General features: G+C 52.2%; 1 protein-coding gene across 1 annotated transcript; it reads left to right on the plus strand.

Moving 5' to 3' along the window:
* Positions 1 to 254: 254 nt before the first annotated feature.
* Positions 255 to 12,148, plus strand: LOC142908628 (neuronal cell adhesion molecule-like). Its single transcript, XM_076059395.1, has 11 exons — positions 255 to 379; positions 2,020 to 2,125; positions 2,301 to 2,533; positions 3,000 to 3,122; positions 3,848 to 4,015; positions 4,720 to 4,828; positions 5,641 to 5,843; positions 7,518 to 7,652; positions 8,159 to 8,302; positions 9,656 to 9,767; positions 11,977 to 12,148. The coding sequence occupies exons 1-11, from the start codon at positions 283 to 285 to the stop codon at positions 12,146 to 12,148; spliced, it is 1,602 nt and encodes a 533-aa protein (XP_075915510.1). The 5' UTR covers positions 255 to 282.
* Positions 12,149 to 14,329: the final 2,181 nt, after the last annotated feature.

A 14,329-nucleotide genomic window follows, 5' to 3' on the forward strand; every position in this document is an offset into this window, starting at 1 on the left:
TTACATTGTGGCAAGCTTCGGGGCCACTTCCTGGAGTCGTGGAGTTCTTCCATTACTAGTACGGTACATTTGAATAAAGCGTTTTAAAAGTTTTTTTTCAATATTACTTATTCCATTGTAAGGCCTTCAAATCTCCCTCCCATCCTTCCCCCTCCTGCCTCTCCATCTCCTCCGCCCCTTCCTCCTCCCCTCTTCCTCCCCCCTTTCCTCCTCTCCTAGCCAAGTGAAGGAAGCCCCCACCCCACCCCCCCCGGTCCGACCATCCGCCCGGCCCCCACCCCGATGGAGGCTTTCTCCACCACCACCGCCTGCTTCGTGGCGTTGCTGGCATCTCTGCTTGGCGCTCTTTGTGACCACCCCCTCGTCCTGCCCCTTGGCGGTGAGTAGCAAACACCCCCCCTCTCCCAGCTGATACCCCCTCTACAACACTACACCCACCAATCGCCCACCAAAGTCTATCAACTAAACGATGTCTTTATCTTACCAAGGAAGCCCCACTCAGCTGCTCTGTCGCTCTTTTTCAGAAGCCGCCTTTTCCTGTCACAAATGGGACACAACTGGACACAATGGGACACAATGGGACACTGGGACACACTGGGACACAATGGGACACAACAGGGCTCAATGGGACACAACTGGACACAATGGGACACTGGGACACAATGGGACACAACAGGGCTCAATGGGACACAACTGGACACAATTGGACACAACGGGACACAATGGGACACAGCAGGACACAATGGGACACAACAGGGCTCAATGGGACACAACTGGACACAATGGGACACAACGGGACACAATGGGACACAGCGGGACACAATGGGACACAATGGGACATAGCGGGACACAATGGGACACAACTGGACACAATGGGACACAACTGGACACAATGGGACCCAATGGGACACAATGGGACATTGGGACACAATGGGACACAACAGGGCTCAATGGGACACAACTGGACACAATGGGACATTGGGACACAATGGGACACTGGGACACAATGGGGTCTCTCTGAGTCTATGGATCTCTATAGGGCTCTCTGAGCCTGGGTCTACAAGAGTCTCTGGGTCTGAGTCTCCGTGGATCTCTTTGAGTCTCTGTGGGTGCCTATGAGTCTACGTGAGTCTCTATGGGTCTTTGAGTCTCTACAACTTTCTATGGGTCTCCGAGTGTCTGTGAGTCTCTGAGTCTGGATCTGTATGGATATCTATGAGCCATCTCCTTCTTCCCTATGGCTGATGTCAATTCCAGAGCAACAACTACAATTTCACATGCAGGTGGCCAAGCCCAGATAACCACGTCAGGAGCAGTCACAGAGTTGTGTATCATCATCGCTAATGTAACCGCTATGGGCTTGATTGTAACGAACCGCACGTATAATTATCCAACGGAGTTAATGATGACCTTAGATTGGACCCATAGACTCACGTGACTGCACAGTAGGCAATGCCCACCAGTGGAGTAATCAATTCAGGGTACAGGGCACCTATTCAGATTCAGATGGACGCTGTATGGGGATTGAGCAGTGAGGTGCTGTGGGACGTTGGGTCGATCGGTGTGCACCTGGTCACCATTGCAGAAGCACAAATGCTCCTCAGAACACTTGGAAATAACGAGTTGCCGTGCAACGACCCTCTGGTGTCCCTCGGTGGTGGAATCACTCGATCCTCAGGAGGAGGGCAGAACACAACGCGGAGTATCCACTCGTCGCCTCCGATCTCGTCTGTTGTGGTTGTCTGTATTCAACGGCCTGTCCCCTCGTTATGGCCACGGCAGGAGAGGGATATGGCGAGCCGGTGACACTGTGATGTCTCCTATTTCGTATTTGTGGATCGGGCAGTGGGTCGTTGTAGGTTATTACGGTGTCTGGGTGTCTGTTCTGGATGACCGCAGTTGCACCACTGACGGAGAGTTCTTATTATTTTACATTTGCTGCATTGTCAGGTATCCGCTTCTTCTTCTTCTTCTTCTGCTGCTGCTGCCACGGTTTGTTAACCCGTTGATCTCTTGCAGTTACTCAGCCTCCGTCCATCACCCGGCAATCGCGGGTGGATTACATCGTGGACCCACGGGACAACATTGTGGTGGAGTGTGAGGCACACGGCAACCCAACGCCCAAGTACGCTCCCCACCTCCCTCCATCCCTCCGTCCCAACCTCCATCCCCTCCCTCCGTCCCTCCCTCCCGACTTAGCCCTCCCTCCCCACCTCCCTCCCCCCCTTCCTACCTCCATCTCTTATTAACTCTCTCCCTCCCTTCTCTCCCCTCCCCCTCCCTTCCCGTTTGTGCTGCAGGTTCTGGTGGAGCAAAGATGGCCGGAGCTTTGACCCGGACAGCGACCCCCACGTGAGGCGGCATGGGAAAAGTTCGGGCACCTTCACTGTAGACATGGCGGCGGTGGTGGCGGCGTCCGCGGATTACGGCGATGACAGCATCACCGTGGAGGCCTATGAGGGGGTCTACCGCTGCTCGGCGGAGAACCGGGCCGGCACTGCACTCACCGCAAACATCACCGTGCGGCTGGCGCGTGAGTGAGGGGGGGGTATGATGCCACGCTTGGACCGTGAACTACCACTCACACACACAGAGTGCTAACCGTTGCACCACCACTCCCCACACACACACACAGTGTGCTAACCGCTGCACCACCGCTCCCCACACACACAGTGCGCTAACTGCTACACTACTGCTCCCCACACACAAAGTGCGCTGTCCCTCTGGCTGCACTTAGTCAGGTTTAATTAGACAACAACCAACGACTGTTACTGAACCCGTCCTGGGCCCTCCCCTAGGTCGACTCAGTCTCAAACGAGTATCTAATGCGAAATGTAAAAACATTACCATTGGGGAGACAAAGGCGGCCCGGGTGCAGTGCTGACCACCAACCCTGTCGTGTGCCACGTCGGCCTTCACAGGTGATGCTGCTCGCCGACAGCACTTGCCCCAATGGTCTGTTTGAGGCTACACGGGGAGTCTTTGCCTGTATCCTGCAGGTGCTCCCCTGTGGCCCCGTGAGCTGCTTCAACCCATCATGGCCACCGAGGGCTCCCCGGCCGTGCTGCGCTGCCACCCTCCCCACGGCTTTCCTCCTCCCACCGTCTTCTGGTTGGACGGCTGTGAGTGGCACTGTGGCTATGAGATGTTGACTACCTCGCCTGATACGCAGGAGGGCGTGGGTTCGATCCCGACCCTGATGACGCGTGCTGCATACTTGCAGTTTGCGTGCGACTCTCTCTCCCATCGTGTTGTTTGCATTGATGGTTGTTGTAACTCGCTGACCCCGTGCCCATACTGGACATCCGTGTTCTTCTGCTTCCGTACGGCTGCTGATGTGGATGCAGAGCAACAGCTACAATGTCACATTCGGGTGGTCATGCCAGACGACCCCGTCGACAGGGAGTAGCGGAGTGGTGAATCATCTCTGTGATGTCTCCATGGTCTATGTGTTTATACGGGTCTCTAGGGGTGTCTCTGGGTCTCCTGAGTCTCTGTGCATCTCTGTGAGTCTGGATATCTATGGGTATCCACGAGTCTGCTTATTTCGTGTGGCTGCTGGTGTCGATGCCAAAAAAGGAGACGTCCGCGACGTCTCCTTCGTATTTGCGGATCGGGCGTTCGCGTCGTCCTACGTTGTTACGGTGTCTGTCGTGGATGACCGCAGTTGCACACCACTACTGGAGAGTTGTTCATCTTCCATCTGCGCATCATCAAGTATCCGCATCCGCTGCTTCCACGGTTTGTGCGGTGGACCCCTAATAAAGATTCCGATCTCCTTAATTCCCCCCCCCCCCGCCCACTCCCCCGACTGCCCACCGCCCTTACCCCCGGGATGGCGCTGCAGCCATGGAGAAAGTGCCGCTGGATGCGCGAGTGTCGCAGGGCTTGGACGGGGACCTCTACTTCGCCAACGTGCTTCCGAGCGACCAGGGTGACTACGTGTGCTACGCTCGCTACCCGCACACGGGGACCATCCAGTACAAGCAGCCGCTCCGGCTGGTCGTCAAACCCGGTGAGTGGCGACGGCGTGGTGGCGGCGGTGGCGAACGCGGGGAAGTGCGTGTGTGTACGTGTGTGTGTGTGTGTGTACGTGTGTGTGTGTGTACGTGTGTGTGCGTACATGCATGTGTGTAAGTTTGTGTATGTGGGGTGCGGTGGCATAGCGGTTATCGCTACGCTGCGCCATGAACCCGGGCAACACCAGTGACGATTATCTGAAATGAGTACCTGGTCCGGTGCGTAAAAAGATCGCCACTGGGGAGACAAAGGCGGCCGGGCGTGGTGTTGGCCACCCACCCCCTCGTGTGCCATGCCGGCCTTCATAGGTGCTCGCTAACAGCATTTGCCCCTACAGTCTGTGAAGGCTATATGGGGGATCTCTGTCTTTGTGTTAAAGTGGCAGGTTAGTGCCTGCAACAGACTGTCGGGGGCAAGTGCTGTTAGCGAGCACCTATGAAGGTCGGCATGGCAGACAAGAGGGTGGGTGGCCATCACCAGGCCCGACCGCCTTTGTCTCCCCGGTGGCGATGTTTACACATCATACCAGGTACTCATTTGAGGCTGAGTCGACCTAGGGAAGGCCCATGACCGGTTCAGATAATCATCACCGGTGTTGCCCTACAGCGGGAATCAAACTCAGGTCATGGCCAGGTTTGTAGCACAGTGTAGCGCTAACCACCGTGCCACCGCTCCCCACGCATGCGTGGATGCACGCAGAGCGTCCGTCAAAGAGCCGGCCAGTGTTCCTGGAGCCTGTGGGCGAGACGAGCACCAAGATGGTCCTCTCTGGGGAAACGCTGCTGCTGACGTGCATCACACAAGGGCTGTACGTATACACGCATGCACACATACACACACACATGTACACACGTACACGCACACCCACACAAGTGCAACAACAACAACCGCCATTCGCCACTAAGTGGCGGTGACATCACCACGGCGCTTGTGCCAGGCCGTGTGCACGTCGAGGCCACGTGAAGTGTCGAACGCCCGCTAGCAGGAGGTCTCGGGGCAGACCCAGGTGCCATGCGTCGACTTACTGAGATGACTGGCTGATGCACCGCCTGTGGCCCCTACTGTGAGCCCACAGTTGCCTAAATACCAGAGAGGTCCAGGTGGTACCGGTCCAGATCCCAACAGAGGAGTGGCGCTCTCTCCTCCGCATTGAGCGTTTGAACATTCCACGTGTCTCTTTGCTGTTTCTGGAGGAACCCCAAGGGTAAGGATGCAGCCTCGTGGCTCTGCAATTTGTTGTTTAGCCAGGAGACGTCATAGACGCCTGTCCCCCTGGGGCCTCCGGCACAATCTTCATTCTATATGTTGCACATGGTTCAGTGGTAGTTGAATTGAAGGTGGAGGGGTTACCAGCTCCTCGCGCTTGTCCAGAGCCTGCATTTGGCCGCTGTTTGGGCTATAAGCGCCGTGAGGGAATAGCCGATTTGCAATTGGCCTTCCCTCCATGGCGTTGCTCACATCCACCGCAGTGTTACCGTCCGGCACCGCTGAAGAGGCAGGGGTTTTTTTTTTTCCAGACTACACTATACACTACATACTACACTTTACACTACTGTACACTACCCTAGTTCCACACACGTGCGCGCGTTGCGTGTGCACTCCCCGTGTGTGTGCACGCAGCCCCACGCCGGAGGTGAGCTGGAGCAAGTGGGGTGGGGCGGTGTCGTCGGAGCAAGCCGCCGCCCTCGCCGCCGCCCTCGCCGCCGTCTCCGGCACAGCGCTGGCCATCCGCAACGCGTCGGAGTCCGATGGCGGCGACTACCGATGCCGCGCCGTCAACAGTGAGGGCGTGGCGCTGCACACCGTCACGGTCACCGTGGAATGTGTGTGCACGTGTGTGCCTGCGTGTGTGCGCATGGCGGAGTGGTGGTTTTGGTGTTAGCGCAACTCCGCTATGAACCCAGCAGCTCGAGTTTCCGATTCGCCTCCTCACTGTCGGCCACTACCGCCAGCGACGATTATCTAAACTGGTCCTGGGCCTCGCCTAGGTCAACTCGGCCTCAAATGAGTACCTGGTGCGGCATGTAAATATCGCCACTGGGGAGACAAAGGCGGCCGGGTACGGTGCTGGCCACCCACCCCCTTGTGTGCCATGTCGGCCTTCAGAGTTGCTCACAAACAGCACTTGCCTCAACAGTTTGTTAAAGTCTATGCAAGGGGGTCTTTGTTATTTGGGTGCCACGATGGCTATGAGATGTTAACTACCTTGCCTGGTATTCAGGAGGTCGTGGGTTAGATCCCAACCCTGACGATGCCTGCTGATGTATATTCAGAGTTTGCGTCTATCATCATCATCATCATCACAGTGGCTAGGAGATGTTAACTACCTCGACTGGTACACAGGAGGTCGTGGGTTTGATCCCGATCCTGACACCGGCTGCGTATTTGGAGTTTACGGTGTCTCTTTACCCGTGCTCGCTGTGGCGCATTCGGTTCTAGCCTACTTCAAGGCTCACCTTTATTGCTGCCACTGTTATACTTTTTGGTCAGCCAAGTCACGGTCATCTATAGCGTGGGTCGAGTCAAGACCGAGGCGATTTCAGAGGGTCGCTCCGTCTTTAAGTTTTAGAAACGCTTCCCCTGCCTGCTTTCACACCACAGCATCTATCTGCACCACACGATGTGCTCACATTATACCCCAGGACGTCCCCTTTGTCCCGACGCTCACACCTGAGGCTACGGGTTCCCGAACACACGCACAAGCACAGCACCCTTAGGACACGTTTAGCCTCAGCCGGCGTTCACCACCCGATGTCGGGCTGCGTTCACAAGAAAGGCAACTTGGAGGTGCCAACCCCGGCCTGCCACCGCAGTCCGAGGAGAAAGAGAGCCGCCGCCTGCTGGTTCCTCACCACGACAGGGGGGCGACGTCAGAGGCAACCTCTCTGCTGCTCCTCTGTACAGTCTGCCCCCCCCACCGGGTGACCACCGACAAATCACAGGGACCGTTACTTAGGGCCCTGGGTGCATTACCGACATCTGTATTGTTTTTATGTTACCAATAACCCACGGTCCACGCTGAGCTGCTGCTGACAGCTGGGGATGCTTGGAGGTTTTGGGGGGACTGCTCCTGTTCCCGCTGCTGGCTGGAGCCTTGTGAGCAGACACACAGCTGGGGTCTTCCTCCATTCTCCCTCCGATGTCTGGTGCGGGTGGGGTGGTCCCTATTTATAGGAAGCTGGCCACACTAATGGTGATTGGCACCTTGCTTTGTTAATTTTCATCAGACGCCTTTCCCTATTACAGGTGGACCCCCACCCTCTTTCTTGTTCTGCCTTGACACTTATTGGTGCCATGTGACAGTCACGTGGATTTTTTCGTTCAAGAGCCAGGTCGCCTGTGAAAAAGAGCTACATAGCTCAGCGGACCTTACCTGGTAACTACAAATAGTTACAAAAATGTGTCGTCTAGTTTACAAGCATGGGACATTGTCTAATCCCTCCTTCTCCCCCCCCCCCTGCCTCCTCCTCCTCCTCGTGCTTTCCCGGCCACTGCAGCCAAGCCGTACTGGACCGCTCCAGTGCCAGAGAACCGTGACTACGCCCTATGGGACACCGTTGAGCTCACGTGCCGTGCAAGTGGAATCCCCACACCGACCATCCGATGGTTCATCAACGGCGTGCCCATCGATGGTGAGACACGAGGGGGCGTGTGAATAGGGGGGGGCGGCCAGCATCACCTGCTCAGCCACTTGCCCCACCTATGCACTTGCTCACCCACTCGAATTTTTCTCGTCCACACACTCACAGCCGATCACATGCTCACTCAACCGCTTGTCCACCGACTTACACGTGCACACGCCTCATCCACTCGCATGCTCACGCTCGCAGTCGATTGTCAACCGATCACTCGGTCAACCAATCACAACAAATCACACACTCGGTCAACCAATCACACGCTTACTCACCCGCTCACTCATCCGCTATGTGCACACACTCACCCAGCTAGTCGCGCACTCACTCAGCCAAATCACAGAACTTATCGAATTGAGCCAGATAATGCCATATTGTGCTAAATTCATCCTACCAAAAAATGACATATCATGCTAAGACCATTCCAAATCGTGGCAAATCGTGGCAAATCGTGCCAAGACCACGCCAAACTGTGCCGGGTGTCGTACCGCCGTGCGATGGAGCAGAAGCCCCCGAGGTGCTAGGACGGCGGGTGGACGGCGACTCCCTGACGCTGACCTGGCTGGAGGAGGAAGACACTGGTGTGTACCAGTGTGAGGCCTCAAACCGGCACGGCACCATCCTGGCTAATGCATACGTCAACGTGCTGGGTGAGCGGGGGGCGGGGGGTTGTGGGTAACGCACCGCCGCACGTAGCCAACTATGATAGTCGGAGATGCGGGGGAAAGACAACTGAGTCTCTGTGCGAGTCTATGGTCTCTGTGTAAGTTTATAGGTTGCTGTGTGAGTCTGTGCGTTTGTGTCAGTCTGTGGGTCTCTGTGTGAGTCTGAGTTTCTGTGTAAGTCTATGGGTCTCTGTGGGAATCTGTGTGGTCTATCGGTCTGTGTGATTCCGTAGGTCTCTGTGAGTCTGTGGGTCTCTGTGTGAGTCTGTAAGTCACTGTGTAAGTCTATCGGTTTCTGTGAAAGTCTATCGGTTTCTGTGTAAGTCTGCGTCTCCATGAGTCAATGAGTTTCTGTGTAAGTCTATGGGTCTCTGTGGGATTCTGTGTGGTCTATCGGTCTGTGTGATTATGTGGGTCTCTGTAAGTCTGTGGGTTTCTGTGTGAGTCTGAGTTTCTGTATAAGTCTATGGGCCTCTGTGAGTCTGTGGGATTCTGTGTGAGTCTATCGGTCTGTGTGATTCTGTGGGTCTCTCTGTGATTCTGTGAGTCTATAGGTATCTGTATGAGTTTGTGGGTCTCTGTGTGAGTCAAGAGCCGAATGGCTCACAGGGCTATACCAAATAAATAAACTGAATGAGTTTCTGTGTGAGTCTATGGGTCTCTGTATGAGTCTATGCGTGTCTGTGTGAGTCTATGGGGCTGTATGATGATATCCTTTCATACCACCGTGCTACGTAGGGAGGATGAGGGGGGCTCCTCCCACAAGCGTCGCTCCTCCCCGGCTTCGTCTTCACCCTTCTCGCCATCACCACCATCCTCTCTCTTGCTAAACCCTGCATCTCCTCCTCCATGTCCTCCTTCTCTGCCACCTCTCTAGTCTCGGTTCGACTTTGTAACATCTCGCTCCTCAACTTCGCTCATCTTCGCTTTCCAACTCCGTCTTCTCGGTCCCCATATTTATTCCTCTCGTGTTGGTTCCCCCCCTTCAAACCCTCCCCCTCCCTCCCCCTCCACATTCCACTTCCTGTATTCTGGGCTTCTCCACCCTTCCTCCGCACTCCCATTCAGTGTCTCCCTCTGCTCTTCCTCCCCTCCTTACATTTGCTAATTCGCTCTCCTCATTCTCCAATCTCTCTCTCACTTCCCTCCTGAATCTTCTGTCGTCAACTCCTGCCACCCCCCCCCCCCCCCCCAAGATCTCCTCCTCCTTCACCTGTTAGCATCTCTGCTGCGGTTCCACAACATTTCTCTAACTCAGCAACTCCCCTCCCTCCCCCACCTCCCCCCTGCTCCCTATCTCTGCCACCCCCCATCCCGCCCTCCCCACCTCTCCCACAGCCGTGCCCCCACGGATGCTGTCGGAGCCAGACAGGCTGTACACGGCGACAGAGGGCCAGGTCATGTACATGGAATGTGCGGTATTTGGGTTACCGCGCCCCAACATCATCTGGTGAGACCGACGCTGGCCTGGCTACTTTACTCTCTCATTAACTAAACAGTCTTTTTTTATTTTATCAGCTAAGACCCCACTGAGCTACCATTTATCTCTTTTCAGAAGTCATCTGTCTGTCACAAATGATAGCTCGATGAAGTGGCTTATCTTCACGTGGAAACTTATAGCAGCCAAATACTCTAAACCTCCACGTTGATTCTGAATGTGGAGGGATAACCAGAGAACCCGGAGAAAAATCGACATAACTATGGGGAGAACATGCAAACTTCATATATACAGACCGCCCATAAAGACCCAGAGAGACCCATAATACTCTAAATGCATGATGTTGATGTAGAGGGGAAAACACCACATAACCTGGAGACTAATCCACGTAACCACCACGGGGAGAAAGAGAGAAACGCAGACTACACATAGACAACAGGAACCATCAGGGTCGGGATCCAACACACGACCTCCTGTATACCAGGCGAGGCTTTTTCAAGCAATACGACTCATGCCACCGAAATAAACCACTCGGACACTCAGTCCTCTATAACGCTGAGTATTTAATAGATAAGTGACTACAGAAAAATATGCAAGCTCAATGATATAGCCGTGGCCTTAAGAAAATATGGGAACACACTGGCATTAGAACAAAAAGGTTTACTCTCCAAGAACTTAACAGTATGTGGAAAACATCGGCAAAACCAGACAGCCATCTACCAGTCTGGAAAGACAAAGTCGCAGCAGACCAAACAACATATCAATAAACAATAATTCTACCAGTGATACATCAGAACAATTACCAGTGGGTGCTCTTCATGAGGTAGCCCCTGGGAGTCATGCCCCCGCATAGACTGACTTGAGAACTTTGAGTTTAACATCAAATGGCAATTTCCCCTCTTGAAATCACGCCCCTTCTCGTGAATATGAATTACGGTCAATGCAACCAGACCCTGGGTGGATGTAGAACCTAAGCTTTTGGACCAGAATGCCGGATGTTATATCCACGTAAGGTGTTTGCTACTTCTTGCAAGGACCCACATTTTAACTAACTTAGTTCGGACAAAGGGCCTATGTCCCGTGAAGGTCTCACGTGCGATGTCACTTATTTATACATTTATAGGCATGAGAATGATATGAGGCACATTATAAATAGACCACTCGTTAAATTATTTCCTCGTGCAATAATGGGGTAAAGTGTGCTTTTGTGAAGGTCCTTATGTGCTGTGCAGTACATCAATGCACGTGTACACCAGCATGCGATACTGAGTCGGGCCTGTAGGTGGCTGGCAGGGTTATTGAGTAACCTGACCTCTATACCAGTCACGTGGTTAATGGCGACTCGGTTGAGAATTTCTGTGTGACCCACGTGCTGTTGCATTTTACAGGTAAAGGACCAAAATGTTGTTTTGAATTGGTAGTTTGTGATACATTCAATTGGAGGGGGTTTAGCACTATGCACTGTAAAGGATGACTTACTGTAGTTAATACTGGTAATTATCTAACCCTAATACTGTTTATTCCATAACCATGCCATTGCACCCAGAATATGGCTTCTTGTAATGATATTAAGAATAGAACACCTGTACAGAAGTAAGTTATACAATGGTGACAAGCACAATACATACAGTACAGATAATGGGTGTAAGATATCAATATAAGTGGATGGTTTAGATGGACATACAGCTTAGGATTAAGGTAATATTCGAATAGTGAAATGTAAAGGTTATGAATGAATACAAAGATGGTTTATCAGCAGTGGAATTGGGTTGAAGGGAAACTGTTATTGAGTAACCTGACCTGTACACTAGTCACGTGGTTAATGGTGACTCGGTTGAAATCTGCTGTGTGTGCTACATGTGCTGTTGCATTTCACAGATTACCACAATAAATGTGTTGCCCTCGATTTGGAGCACCTGTCCACATCCTTCATTTCGAATGTGTAAAAGATGCCTCCCTTCCGAGACCCCAACTCTGCTGGAAGGAGTGAAGGCCCTATCTTAATGAGCTCAACATAAATGTAGTATAATTATGAATCGAATATTAACTATGTATTGATTATCAAAAAGGGGTACACATCCAACAATAGCCAGGTTGCTTCTGAAAAAGAGCTATATAGCTCAGTGACGCCTTACCTGGTAAAATAAACATTGTTTTGTTTAGTTGCTTGGTAGTCAAGACTCCCCGCCCCTCCCTCTCTGCTTACGCCGCGCACCGCCAGGTTTAAGGGTGAGGACAGCGGACCCCTGCTGAGCAAGCGTTACCAAACCTTTGCCAACGGCACGCTGCTCATCTCGAACCTGTTGCGTACCGACTCCGATACGTACACGTGCTTTGCGATGAACAAGCTGCACTACGACCAGCTCCAGGCACGCCTCTTCGTCGAAGGTTAGAAAAAGCAATCCAGCAGGGGTCTTCTCGACCACGTTCATGCCCTAACTTCTCTCGCTTGCGAAAACGTGGATCCCCTAAATGGAACATCTTTGCCGGTTATAAACATTTAGGCTGGCTTGCCTATCATTCGCCGCTCTCTTCCCCCCCCCCATTGGTAAACTGCCCCCTACAGTCGCCAGCAACAGCTCGGAGCCGGGAGCGGTGCCACACGGTGACCTGGCGTGGCCCAGCGCCACGCCACGCATGCCGGACGGCGGTGGCAGCGGCCTCTGGAGCTCCATCACCACCGCCACTTCCACCACCACCGCTGCCACCACCACTGTAACAGTCGCCGCAACCGCTGCTACAACCACCGATAGCACCACCACAACCACTCGGCACCGCTACTACGGCGTGAGCACACCATCACCACGCACGCCAGCCAGCATCGGAAGTGCCAATGCTGATGATGGTGAGTCCCTCTCCTCCCTCTCGCCATAACCGCAGTGATGCCAAAATCTTAACTACCTTGCCTGGTATACAGGAGTTTGTGGATTCAATCCTGACCCTGACGATGCCTGTATGTTTATTGTTTGATTGTCTCTGTGCCTGTGGTTGCGTGCATTTCCTACGCAATTGGAAGAAAATTTGTGGATAAAGTCCACGATGTTTTTCATTTACCGAACAGCTTAAATAGAGCCAGAAGGATCGTTGTGCAAAAGATGGTGATGGCTTGTAAAGTCTCCAGGAGGGTTCATTTATCAGGTAGATAGATGGTGGCTGCTGATTATGAAAGACAAAACAATCCCACGGGGTCAGCACTGCACTCTGCCAGGAGGGTTACCAAGGGCAGTAAAATATGTCTGGTCCATATTCCTAGTTTTTTCGGTAAAGTCACGTTGAAGAGAAACAACAAAATAACAAAATATATATAAAACAATAAAAAATTCTCACGACGTTTCGACCATAACTCAAACGGTCATCATCAGGTGTGTCGGTTTGCATAAATTTATTTTGAAAACGGCATATTTATTTATTTATATATATATATATATAAAATAACGTTTGCGTCACGCGCAACGATTGGCAGTTTGCCCAGGACTAGTCCATCTATTTTTTGAAAAGAGGAGGGGGGAGACGAAATTTGTTTTTATGTATGCTGTCTGAAAGCCACTGTAAGCGTGAACAATCAATCAAGAACTGAAATGATTTATCAAATCTTTCCAATGATTGCTAAGATAGAATCCATCTTCTCGGTTGAAATTGTCTCTGTGCTTGTATATGTGGATAGCCTCATGAACGAATCTCTCATGGAAGCCAGATGGCTTACAAAGAACCTCCGTCTTGGAAAAGTCAATGGCATGTGAGCCTACTGAATTAGAACAATGATCTGCTACGGCCGAGGTGTTGGTCCTACCGTGTTTAAGGTCTGCTTTATGTTCACGAATGCGGTCCGAGATATGGCGTTTGGTTTCTCCAATGTAACTACTACCACAGAGGCAACTTAGTTTGTAGACACCAGGGTATTGTATGTCCGGAATCACATCTTTTACAGACGGAACCAGATCACGGATTTTATGTAATGTGTTGAAACGGACCTGGATCTTGTGTTTATTCAAGATTTTGGAGATCTTTTTTGTGATCCCAGCAATGTAGGGTAAAGTGATGGTTTTGAAAGGCTCCTCAAGAGGGTTCTTCTTCATGGTTTGAGTGATAGCTTTGCGGATTGTATAGTCGGAGTAACCATTAGCCCTAACAGCTTGGTGTACGTGCTTGAGTTCACTGCTTATGTGTTCCTGGTCGGATATGCATTGGGCTCTATGATACAGAGTCTTGATGAGAGAATTCTTCTGTGATGGATGGTGGTGGGAATCCGGTTTCAGATAAGCATCCGTATGGGTAGCTTTCCTGTAGACAGAGTGGCTCATTGAACCATCAGGTCTCTTTTTAATTAGGACATCCAAAAAAGGTATCTTGCCATCTATTTCGACTTCCATGGTAAATCTGATGGCTGGGTGTATGGAATTGATGTGGTCGAAGAATTGGTCTAGAGCAGGCCGGCCATGTGGCCAGATGACAAAAGTGTCATCCACGTACCTCTTCCATAAGGTTGGGCGCAGAGTGGCAGTCTGGATGGCGTCAGTCTCAAATTTCTCCATGAAAATGTTAGCTATAACTGGAGAAAGGGGGGAGCCCATTGG

The sequence above is a fragment of the Petromyzon marinus genome, unplaced genomic scaffold (genome assembly GCF_048934315.1).
Source record: "Petromyzon marinus isolate PM22_M1 ecotype Great Lakes invasive population unplaced genomic scaffold, UKy_Petmar_22M1.pri1.0 PM_G_Scaffold_10, whole genome shotgun sequence".
NCBI lineage: Eukaryota > Metazoa > Chordata > Hyperoartia > Petromyzontiformes > Petromyzontidae > Petromyzon > Petromyzon marinus.

Excerpts from the sequence above, each read along its gene's own strand:
- LOC142908628 (XM_076059395.1), top strand. The coding sequence starts at position 283 with ATGGAGGCTTTCTCCACCACCACCGCCTGCTTCGTGGCGTTGCTGGCA. Across the intron at positions 380-2,019 it reads CCTCGTCCTGCCCCTTGGCG|TTACTCAGCCTCCGTCCATC; the intron begins GTGAGTAGCAAA and ends GATCTCTTGCAG. Across the intron at positions 5,844-7,517 it reads CGTCACGGTCACCGTGGAAT|CCAAGCCGTACTGGACCGCT; the intron begins GTGTGTGCACGT and ends CGGCCACTGCAG.